This window comes from Miniopterus natalensis, chromosome 14 (genome assembly GCF_054644295.1).
Source record: "Miniopterus natalensis isolate mMinNat1 chromosome 14, mMinNat1.hap1, whole genome shotgun sequence".
NCBI lineage: Eukaryota > Metazoa > Chordata > Mammalia > Chiroptera > Miniopteridae > Miniopterus > Miniopterus natalensis.
In genome coordinates this window covers 53,804,431-53,816,690 of record NC_142094.1, presented here as the reverse complement: position 1 = coordinate 53,816,690, position 12,260 = coordinate 53,804,431, and the positions used below count along the sequence as shown (strand labels likewise).

General features: G+C 38.4%; 1 protein-coding gene across 2 annotated transcripts in view; it reads right to left on the bottom strand.

The window, feature by feature from the left end:
• Positions 1–12,260, bottom strand: part of INPP5F (inositol polyphosphate-5-phosphatase F) — a 59,212-nt gene that overhangs the window by 30,419 nt on the left and 16,533 nt on the right. For both annotated transcript variants that reach the window (XM_087823988.1, XM_087823989.1), the window contains exon 2: positions 9,535–9,615. In XM_087823988.1, coding sequence (XP_087680114.1) covers positions 9,535–9,615 — 81 coding nt within the window. The remainder of the gene's footprint in view (positions 1–9,534; positions 9,616–12,260) is intronic.

Sequence of the window (12,260 nt, the reverse complement as noted above, 5' to 3'; positions counted from 1 at the left end):
GACTGATAAGGAGTGATTCCTGGATATATTAAGTGGGTAAACTGGATATATTATTAAGTCAAAGTATAAAAGAGTATCTACAGCGTTCCGCCCTTTATTTAAGAAAGAAGAAGATATTCATAAGTCTATTCATTTGTCCAAAAGACAAGAGGCAAGATAAATTAGAAATTAATGAGACTGGTTACCTACAGGGGTAGGCGGAAATGGAGTAGAAGAAGAGAGAAATGGGAATAGTAAAAGGGAGTAACAGTCCTCCAAGTATACCCTTTTGATAGGCATGGTAATGTTTCATGTCTCCTCAAAAATAAAGAAATAGTTCAAAAAAATCAGAATGTGGGGGAAACCCAAAACGAAATGCAAATAATATCCCAACTCAGCTACAAATGGAAAATGTAACCACACTGTAGAAGATAGGAGGGAAAAAACTAATCTAAATAACTTTGGAAAAGAGTTTTTTGTAAGGATAAAGACAAAAACAACTGAGCAGAATATTACATTCTGGTTAGTTTGTTTTTCAGAAGGGTATGGATTAGCAATTCCAAAACTACGTTATGTGTACACTAGGACTGAGCCAATTAGTAAATATACTGAGGGGAAGAAGGGAAAGGGAGAAAGATGGTAAAACAAATAAACCTTTAACAAATATAAGCAAGAAAGAAGAAAATACCCAGAGGCCCAAGAGTTATCTTTCCAATCCAAGTTTTTATTTCTCACAAAAGATATTTAATTAAATGAGAAATAGTCTATGAAAGACCACACATAAAAGCAATTTTTCAGTTTATGATGTTATACCCTGAAGAAAAATATTGTACTACCTAATTAACATCAAGAAAGATTAAATCTGAGAAAATAGAACATAAATAATCTCAACAGAGAAAGAATTTTGTAAATAGGAGCCTTCCCTTTCCAAGGCGGCTTCAATGCTCTGGGCCTTTGAGGTGAGAACTCAGACTCGAATCTTAGCTCCATCACTTGTTTCCGTGTACTTGGCAGCACAATACTTAACTGCACCAATCCCTTGTTTTCTCATCTGTGAAATGGATAAAACTGCCTACTTCAGAGAGTAGCTATGTGGATTAAATAATTTCTATAATCCATATTGTTATCACTAAGAGCTAATGTTTACCAGTATGAGCCGATACTATCGAGCTAAGGTAAATAAAGCGCCATGGCGCTCGCACAGCAAGGGGCAGGAGAGCGTCCGAGCAGACGAAGAGGACAGACACAGACCAGGTGAATACGGGCACCCAGCGAAGGGGCGGGAAAGGACGGCGCATCAGTGAGTGTTGCGGGATCCACATTGCAGTATCTGTGGGTAAATACGCTAGTCATCTGCTTTCAAATAATTTAGCAGCCGGGGGTGTGGGGACCATGAATAAAAAATGTCTTGCCCGGCGGTGTGGCTCAGCAGTTGAGCATCCACCTAGGATCCAGGAGATCACAGTTTGATTCCCAGTCGGGGCACATGCCCAGGTTGCGGGCTCAATCCCCAGTCCGGGGTGTGCGGGAGGCAGCTGATTGATGACTCTCTCATCACTGATGTTTCTCTCTCTCTCCCTCTCCTTTTCTCTCTCTGACATCAATAAAGATATATATTTTTTAAAATGTCTTTTTATTCTTGACTTCCAATCAGATCTACAAATTGCATTGGGCTAGTATGTCTCTTAAGTCTTTTAATCTGTAGTTTTCCATCTTACTGTTTTCAGTCTCATACATTGATCAAAAAGAAAATTCTGAAGCATGAAGCAATGGTATAGGCTGAAGGGGGCAAAAAAAGGAGATAAGGGCCATTCAGAACGTAGGTTTTAGGGAGAGAGGAAAGGAAAAGAAGGGAAGCAAAAAGGAGCGACGAGAAAATGCCAAAGAAAGTAACCTCTCACACCACTTAGCTGCCTGTTTCCAAGACCCAAAGCCATCAATAGAATAGGTCTGCTAAACTACAATTAAATGATCTTTTAAGGGTTAACCATAAACCTAGTCACCAATGAAAATCTTACCTCCAAAACAAACAATTCTGAGATTCTCATGAATAACAAAATGCATATGAAATGACTGTATCTGAATTACATTTTAAATCATTCCTATTTTGGTAGATATGTCATGTCACGAATAATGCTATTTCTTTAGAACACTTCCCTCAAAGTAACTTTAGTACATAAAAAAAATCATCCATCAATTACCAAAAGATAGATGTATTTCATTTTTTTAAACTAAGATAAAATCAGAAATAATGACAACAGGCTACAACAAAGGCTATCTTATGACTTAAATGTATTTAATGGCTTCACATACTATATATCATAATGGCTTCATATACCAGAAAATTCACCCACTGCAAGTATAAAACTCAATGATTTTAGTAAATGTGGAGTTGTACAACCATCATTACAATCTTTACATGTTTTTAATAATGGGAGTTGTCAGTAAACAATAAAACATTCTATTGCTCTCAAAATGCAACTATACGGACAATGGAACATATTTAAATAGAAGCAATAGCTAAAGGCATGTCCCAAGAACCAGGTCTCCAGCAGAGGCTGAGAGCTCTGCAGGGGCCCTACCAGGCTCCTCTTCCCCTTTCTCCAGTGCCCTTAAGGAGTGGGGTTTTCTAATGACTTTTTAGGAAAGTATAAAGCAATGTTGGTGACACTCCATTCATCACTGAAATATATAAAATATTTCACATCCTTAGTGTTATAGCAAGAAAGTCTCCATAGTCAGCAGGGGACTAAAATTATACTTCAAATCCCATGCATAATACATTTTACCATTTTAATGACTGAGATATCTTCACCACTTCAAAAGTAGAGAAACAGGCAGATGGTGAGTACTATTTTAATGAATGAGAGCTACTTGAGTGAATTGTGTCTGTGGCTGTTCAACCCTACTTGTAGTAATTCTCTTAATTACTAAAATCAAGAGCCTCCATTGCCAAATTAATCAAGATTCTTGACAATTTTAAAACTGTTTCTGAATCTATCATGCAATATATACTTTTGCTTTTTATATTCAGATATTTCTTACCCCAAAAGAGCTTATCCTTGTCTCAATCTTCAAAATAGATTTCAGTTTTAAAGAGCTTTTGTGATCCGTTTAAAGTCTCCAGCCTAAAGCAATCTTTTCATGAATAGCTGTGTGAAGATACACTATCTCCCCAACATTACACAAAAAATAGAAAGGAAACACATCAATCACGTGGGCCTTTTGCACAGCTACTTACTCTGCCAAGAACCATGTCTCCTCTCACTCCCTGCCCCTCACCCTGGCTGTCCAGATGGTCTTACTCACGTTGGGGCCTCAAAGCAGACATCCCTCCCTCAGGGATGCCTTCCACGCAGGACCCCCGGCCCACCAGTCAGGCCTCTCTGTCATGTGCTTCACAACCACCCACATTTTTCTTCAGAAGCTTAAGTCTAATGATAAAACTGTGCAGTCGGGTAATTAATGTTTATCCCTTGCATTCAAGTCTGTGCTTCTGAAAGCTTTGAGTTTTGTCCCTCCTACAGCCCCCAGTTCTGAGTGCAGGCCTTGGCACATACTAGGCACTCCATAAATACTTGTTAAATTAATATTTGCTGAACATTTTTCGATAGCCTCTGTATAGTGGGAGACAGCAGTGAGCAAAATAGACACAGCTCCTGTCTTGAAGCTTATCCTCCAGAAAGGAGGCAGACAAAAAAGAAACAAAAAATAAATATGTAACTACAACTGTGATAAAAATTTGACTATCATTCTTACTTCCTCCTGGACACCACAGGAATAAAAAATGTTGATTTTTTCACAAAGCTTTATTTTTCTTTCATCTATTTAGCATAATACATGTCCCTTCTACTTTATGTCCCTCATATTAATACATCCTAACTGATCAAACCAAAGTCAGACACATTCGAGTTGTCCAAGATAGTATACATCAAACCCTGGCTGAAAGTCCACTTGCCTGCAAATGTCTGGGGAAGAGGCCTTCTAAACCGAAGAAAGGTTAGCGGTTTTAAATAGATTTTCTAGACACCAAGGTTAACAGAACAATTTTTTTGGCAAAGCTTGCTGAAAGGAAGGGCATTCTCAGCAAAGGATCCCACAACCAAATACTACTTTAAAATTATTTCACCTCACATTTTTTTCAAAAAGGGCACATGGATTATGAACTATAACCCTCACTAATTCACTAACATTTTACTATTAAAAACATTACTTTCTATAATCTCCACTATGTACTCTTTGAGTGAAATATTAAAATCATTATAGTTTCAGCAAATATTAACATTGGGGGAAAAGTGCAATTTAAAAATTTGTTCAAAACTGTACAGCTAGAACTTAAGCTGTTCTCTAGTAAACTATCTGACACTTATAAGTTACCTTTAACACTAATGAAAAAATTTTAGCCCACATCTATTGAATCCTTGCTATTACCGGGAACCATGCTAAGCACTTCATATGAGTTTGATTAAATCTTACTTACAATCACTGTGACAAGGAGGTGTTATCATCTTTGTCTTATAATCAGCAACAGAGCTGAGATGAAGTCAACTGACCCAAGGCAATGATGTGATCTTCAGGGTTAGTCCACCTCTGGGACAAGTCCCTAGTTAATAACGTTTGGGGAATGGCCTACCTCACTGTGAAACAAAGGGTAAGAAGCAATAGTAGGAATTCTTTTTGACAAGCTTTTGTAACAAGCATTCTAGTGGACATTAGGTTCCTGTTATGAGCTGAACTATGTCCCCTCAAAATTCATATGTTGGAGTCCTAATCCCCAGTATTTCAGAATGTGACCCTACTTTAAAGAAATAAGGCCTTGGAGAGCTCTCTCTCTGTCCGTCTCTCTCTCTGTCTCTCTCCCTCTGTAACTTGTTTCCTGAGCCCACGCAGCCCAGCTGGCTCTTTTTCTACCTGTGACTTTCTAAATAAACTTTTGCTTGTATTTGAGGAAAAAAAGGTCTTTAATGAGGTAATTAAGTTAAAATGAGAATATTAGGGAGGACCCTAATCCAATATGACTGGTGTCCCCTTAAGAGGAAATTTGGACACAGGCACAGAGAGAGAGAAGATAATGTGAAGACACAGGGAGAAGATGGGCATCCCAAGCCAAGGAGAGGCCTCAGTAGAAACCAACCCTGATGACAGCTGGGTCTCTTTAAGACTTCGGAATTGTGAGAAAATGAATTTCTGTTGTTTTAGCCACCCACTATCTCCACTGCAGAACTTTGTGATGGCAGTCCTAGCAAACTAATACAGTTCCTAAGTCACACCTGCTTACATTTCCAGAGCTCAGAGTTCAGTGACAGTCACGAACAGCAGCATGGCTCATCCACGCCCTTTTAAGACTGTCAATGACATCTGTTCAAATAAATTTATGTTCCCATCTCACCACGCAAGAACAAAAATTTATGCATTAATATGTAGAAAGTAAGTAGGAGGGTGAAAAAGTCTGAGTACATATGTTTTATTCCCCTAATCCTCTCCCTTAGAAGGTAAGATGCAACCATGGGAAAATATGCCTTCAGTGATTATCTAGGTTCCAATGCACTACAGGAGCACACCTCCCATCACCCAGGCTAATGGTGTGTGGGGCCAGAGTAAGAGACTTAACAGGGTGTGGGAAAGGGAGGAGGCATCCCCAGGACAGAGAATGAAGACTACGATGAATGCTCAAAGGGCGAGGAGCTGGGGGTGGAATGACACATACAGGGAGGGGCTGGGGGCCCAGAAAAGGTTTTCCTTTGTTTCCTCCCCACTCCCTTTGTTAACAGCCAAACCTTAAACATGATGTGACAAGGGAAAAAACACACAAGGTAGAGATTAGGAAAGTAAAAAACTGAGACACTTTCTCTGTCCATCTTTCCTTTTTAAAAATATTTTCTTTCTCCAGTTCACTCTATTCCCCACCTCTCCCTCTTCCAAAATATCCCCCCCCCCCAGCCTACCAACCACTTAGTTTTAGTCCAAAAAAGGCAAGTGGTGCAAGAAGGGGAAGTACATGTAAATAGGGGCTGACCACAGGAGATGACCATATCTCACCACCTCCTAAACACTGTACTTTCACAGCACCATAAACTCATCAACCAGTAACATATTTGTACACTTCTTGTAAGAGATAACTTTGGGGCTGTCTGCCAAGTACAAACTCTACTGCTCTGACTGCCTAAAGGTCACTTTGTGACCATGGAAGGCCCTTGGCCCAGTGGGCCAAAAAGAGTTTCTGTCCTAGGAGTCTAAACTAGAGTCACTACTCAATCCTTGATAGCTTAGTCAGTCTCCAGTGGTTTTAAGAAATATCAGATGTTGGTTGGCTTGAGGGCTGAGATTGGTTTGAGTACCATAAGAACAAAAATTTTGTCTTACATACACAGAAACAGAGAAAGCCAAAAGAAGAGAAGGAAGGAGAGGTATAGGGAGGAGTGGTGGTCAGAGACCAACTAAACCAGAAAAAGTAACCTCAGATCCTATACAACATCCACTTCTTGGTTTTGGTCCCTTAGGTTCCTTAGAAAAATTTGGTTGTTTCTGTTTTGTTTGCATTAGCTGATAGGTTTGTATGTGCAACCAAAAGAGTTTTGATAAAACAGTAATTTATAATTTATTAAGTACCTTCAGGTATACTATCTCACTGGAGAGTGATAATACTCTAGGAAAAAAAGAGAGCAGTTATTTTTACTCTTGTTTTACTGCTTATGAAGTAGAGGCTCAGGGACATTGTGGCCCCAATGAACCAGCCTCCTGGGATGCAGGCCCTTGTGATGTCCCCTCTCACATTGACTCTGGGCTTGGCTATGTGACTTCCTTTGGCCAATGGGACATTAGTAAACTCAGTGAATCAAAGAGATGCTTGATAAGCCCTTGCACATTGGGATTTGCCTTCTAGCCACCACCCTAAAAGGATAGGTATCCAGGAGAGAGAAGACCCAATGAGAGGCCGTGTGAGATATGTGGAAGGAGATGCCACCTGAAGGAAAACAGATACCCCAGGCAAGCTCCCAGCTCAAGGCTGCCAGAGTAATGACCCGGCCAACAGAATACAAGAACAGGAGAGCCTCTTGGCCAACTCATAGACTCATGAGATACTATACAATGTTATTTTAAGGAATTAATTTTTGGGCTGGCTTGTTACACAGCAATAGGTAAATGAAAAGGATGTTAAGTAACTTCCCTTATATCTCAAAGCTAATAAATAAAGCTTGAATCCAGGTCTTCTGGTTGAGTTCAATGATTTATTCACTGCTCCAAGATGTGACTCAAATTGAAGAAAAGTAACTCAAAAGTTTCACACACTTCACTTAAACAACAGAAAATGAATTTTAGTTCAGGACACTTAGATGTGAAATTATCTTGTCAGCATATAAATGAATTAAAAACATATGTATGTAAATGTGAACAGGTAGAAGAGTGTTACTACAATACTTAGTATGGTTACACAATGTCTAAATGCTTTTCTCTTCTGTACTGAAAAATTTTTTAAACTACCAAAGGCAGAATATACAAAAAACGTTTATAGCAATCTTATTTCTAATAGTAAAAAAAATACACCAATTACCCGGTGATAGGAAAAAGGACAAATTATGATATATTCAAACAACAGTATAAACAAGGAGCTAAAGTTTCATACATCAACATGGATAAATCTAAAAAATATAAAACTGAGTAGGGAAAAAGTAAAAGAACATAAACAGCTTATTATCATTTATTTAAAAATCCCCCGCCCGGCCGGTGGGGCTCAGCAGTTGAGCATCAGCCTAGGATCCAGGCGATCGGGGTTCGATTCCCGGTCAGGGCACAGGCTGGGGCTACGGGCTCGATCCCCAGTCGGAGGCGTGCAGGAGGCGGCCGATCAATACTCTCTCAGCATTGATGTTTCTATCTCTCTCTCCTTCTCTTTTCCCCTCTCTAAAATCAATAAAGATATATATTTTTAAAAAATCCCCCAAATACAATCTTTCCTTAGCAATATATTGTTTAGGAATACATATGTAATAAAAGCAATAATAAAAGTCAAGAAAGTAAATACAAAATTCAAAATGGCAGGTTCTCTTGAAAGGAAAGAAGCAGGATATACTTGGAGAAAGGAACAGTGAGGGCTCCAAAGACATTGGTCACGTTTCATTTATTAAGCTGGGTGGCAGATAATTATGTCTGTTTTATAATAACCTATACTATAAATCAACAATAAACAGCTTTTGTATCTAAAATATATTTTATAATGAAAACAGATTTTTAAAACCAAAAAAGCTAACAAAGAAAAATTAGATTGTCTCCAGCAGTATGTGCTTTATAATAGCCAGAAGTCAATTTAGCTCGCAAATACTCAATTTTATTTTGTGATAAAAAGGGGCACACTTCTATTAAATTCTTGTATTATTTATTAATTACTGTACTATTTTCCATACAAACAGCTTTAAACTTACTTTGCCTCACCTCTTATTATTTTGTATTAGTTCCAGGTGTACAGCATTGTGGTTAGACAATCATATACTTTACAAAGTTTTCCTCCCAATATTTCAAGTACCCAGCTGGCATTCATTGTGCATGGTTACGGCAATATTATTGTCTATATTCCCTTTGCTGTAGTTCATATCCTTATGGAGCACACTTCAATTGGTTGCCTTCTGTACAAATCCCAACTGGGGATAATCGAGGATCAAACCTACAACCTGGCATGTGCCCTGACCAGGAATCGAACCTGCAACCTTTTGGTGCACAGGACAACACTCCATCAACTAAGTCACATCGGCCAGGGTAAAGGCACACTTTTTTACTCCCATTTACACAGCAATAATGGTAACGCCTCCAATAGCTCAAAACTCATTAAAATTGATACCAAAGGAAAAATAGATATTTAAATTTAATTCTTAAACTATTTCATTTAGTCTTTTTCAGAACTTTTTGGGATCCACATCTATTTTCTCACAAACAAAATTCCCTCTGAACCCAGGACACAGGTGCGTGTCCTTCTAAGAGAGGGCCTAGTGAATGACCTAGCTTTTCCATCAATTGTCTACCCTGGACAGGGTTCCCGGAAAGGACCACACTCCACACTGAGAGACCCATATTCTTCCCTGGCCAGAGTTAATTGTATCAGGAATGGACAACTGACCCAAAGCCAACAACAGTCAGGGTCTGCCACCTGCCTACCTCTCCAGCCTTATTCCTACTGTCCTCTCCCTTGAAATCAGTGCGGTTGGGGTATCTTTCCATCAGAGCACCTACCACCATTATCAAATAAGCTCCATGACAGTGGGAATAGGTCAGTTTTTTCTCACTATTGTGTTCTACCAACTAGCCCAATTCCTGACACATGGTAGGCATTTGATAAGTTGTTTTTTTAAGAGGAATAAAGGACTGTAATATTATGCCTCCTTTTCTCTCAAGTTGTATTTTTATTTCATGAAATTCATAGGGAAATTTACCCACTTTGGGCAAACACAAAATTAAGTCAAAGGAATCAAAGTCATAACAGGATCTACATTTACCCTCAAAGAAGAAAACATCATAGAATGCCACATTCAATTTGCCAAGCTTAAAGAATTTAGAGAAACATACCTGAATGAAGCTGAATTTTCCCAATAACACCTTCTACCAAACCCAAACAAATGGGATTCCAGGCAAGAAGTAGATCAGTAGCTGAAATAAAATAAGAAGCAGTCATGAGAAAATATTCATCAGAAAACAAATTAAAACAGTGTATTAAAAGCAGTATATTAAAAAATTATCAATGTCCAACAAGAACAGTTATGAACACCCAGAACTGAATAAATTATTATAAAGCAATTTTTGAAAAAGCATTAAGCCCAAGCCTGAGTAAGATTTCTGTCAGGACAGTGATGGGGAGAGAACTGACATTCTGAAACTCTGCTCAGGCTGGAGGCAGTACTCTGGCGCCCTGCAGTGGAAGAAAGAGGCCGGTGCACTACAAGACAGCAAAGAGACGGTGCTCATAGTCCTATAGCCACAGCCAGCCCCTAATCCAAAGCCAAGGCTGTGAAATTGCCATACAGAGCTGTCCACTTACTGGATCACAGTCTGGAAAATACCTTTTCCCAAGAAGCTTACACCAAGCAAAGAAATCCAGAAAGCCAGTGCTCTTTTATGGGACATCTAGGGCAAAAATAATAGGAACTGCTTCCATTTACTGAGTGCCTATTGCGTGGTAGGCATCCCAATCAGGGTTCCTCATCAGACAATGATGTGGGCGACTACTTTCTCATTTCTCTGAAATTCATACCAATCTGTAATTCAGGGGTAATTACAGACTTAGTTTAGGCTCCAAATTCTTTTGAGTTTTGACTATTGTATCTTGAATATCTTTGTTGTTAATGATATATTTAATGGGATGCAAAAAGGTTGACTTCTCTTTGTTTTTACTGCAAGAATTAAAGTAAAATAAGAAATTAATTTTTTAAAGGCTGTTATAGACATTATCATTTCTAATCCTGGTAACTCTGTGAGTTAAGTACTAGGAGTCCCATTTTACAGATGAGGAAATGGAGCCTTAGAAAAGTCACATGGCCATATCATACAATGGATCAAGGGCAGAGCTGCAATTCAAAATCAGCTCTGCATGACTCAGGGCCTATGCTCTTAACCATCCCACTACAGTGCCTCCCTCAGAACCTATACATGGAACTAATCAATAAGACAATACTTACATTTTAAATAACATTCATTCTTATTATAAAAGTAATACTGTATAAAATTAGAAAAAATATTTTATCACTCCCATCCTGCACCCAGAGATAACATTATTTTACTACATTTCAGGTCATATGTTTGTGTGTACACCCAACTGCAATACTGCAAATACAGCATTATATGCTAATTTTTTTCTTATAACATTTCATGAATATTTTCTCATGTCTTTAAAATATTCTTCAAAATTATAACTTCACGGCTGCATAATTTTCCACTTAAGGAAGCACTTCCCCTTCTTTGGGGCATTTAAGTAATTTCCAGTTTTTCCCTATTATAAAAAAATACTGTGATAAATTATGAATGTTATGCAAATATTTTACTTGCCTCCCTAACTAACAGCTTTAGGACAGATTCCAAGGAATAAAATTAGTAGGTGAAACATAAAAATTAAAAGCTTTCAAATATTACGAAATTGCTTTGTACAAAGACTGAACCAAGTTAGACTTCTGCCAGAAGAATATGAAAATGCTTGTTTTAAAGTACTCCTGCTTTTATTTAGAATTTCTTTTTTAATTTTGCTAATTTGATGGCATCCATTGCCTAACATGATATTTATTTTCTTTTCATTGCTGGTAAGATTAAACATATAAGGCCCTGGCTGGGTAGAGCATCGTCCCGATAAGCCAAGATTACAGGTTCAAGCTCCAGTCAGGGCACATACAAGAATCGACCAATAAATGCATAAATAAGTGGAACAGCAAGTCAATGTTTCTCTCTCTTTCTCCCTCTCTCTCTCTAAAAATCAATTTTTAAAAGATTAAACATTTAGTTATAAAACTGGCTGCTTATGCTTCTTCTATGATTTTCTTGTTCAGATCTTCAACAATTTTTCTTTATATCCCTTATTGACTTATGAGTTCTTTCTCTAAGGACAGCCATTCTTTGACATTTGCTAATATTTTCAGTTTTTAATTTTTATACAAATCTATTATCTTTTCATGATCTTTATGCTTAAAAGTTGTTCCTTACCAAATCTATTAAATATTAATTTTATCTATTAATTTTAAAAAATCTAACTCCACTGGAATTCATGTAAGTATACAGGCTAAAAATACTCTGATTTTTTTTCAAGTAGTGAGTCAGAATCCCTGTACCATGTAGACCGTATCTGTTAACACAGGTGCCCCTACTAAGGAAAGAGCACCAGCTACCCATAACCCTACACTGACCTCAGATGAACAGATTACAGTTGTAAGACTTTACCCCTTGGGTACCAAATGAGCTCTAGGACTATGGAGGAGGAAGAAAAGTTAAGAGCTAACGCAGTCAGGGACAGTTGCACAGAAGTGGCACTTCAAGCGTAAGGAAAGCAGCAACAAAAATAACAGAGGAAACAAAGTGCAAGCTTTGTTCTAGAACTTGTCCCTTCGTTAGGGAACCACTTATCAAGTACTTGCCAGGAGCTAGCCACTGTATCAGGCTAAGAAGATATAAAAATAAAGGAGGAGCCCTGCTCCCTGTGGCTCAGAGGGCAGATCATCGTCAGCCTGTGCACTGAAGGGTCTCGGGTTCAATTCCCGGTCAAGGGCACATACCTTGGTTGTAGGTTCGAAAGCCGGCCGGTTCGCGGCACGTGC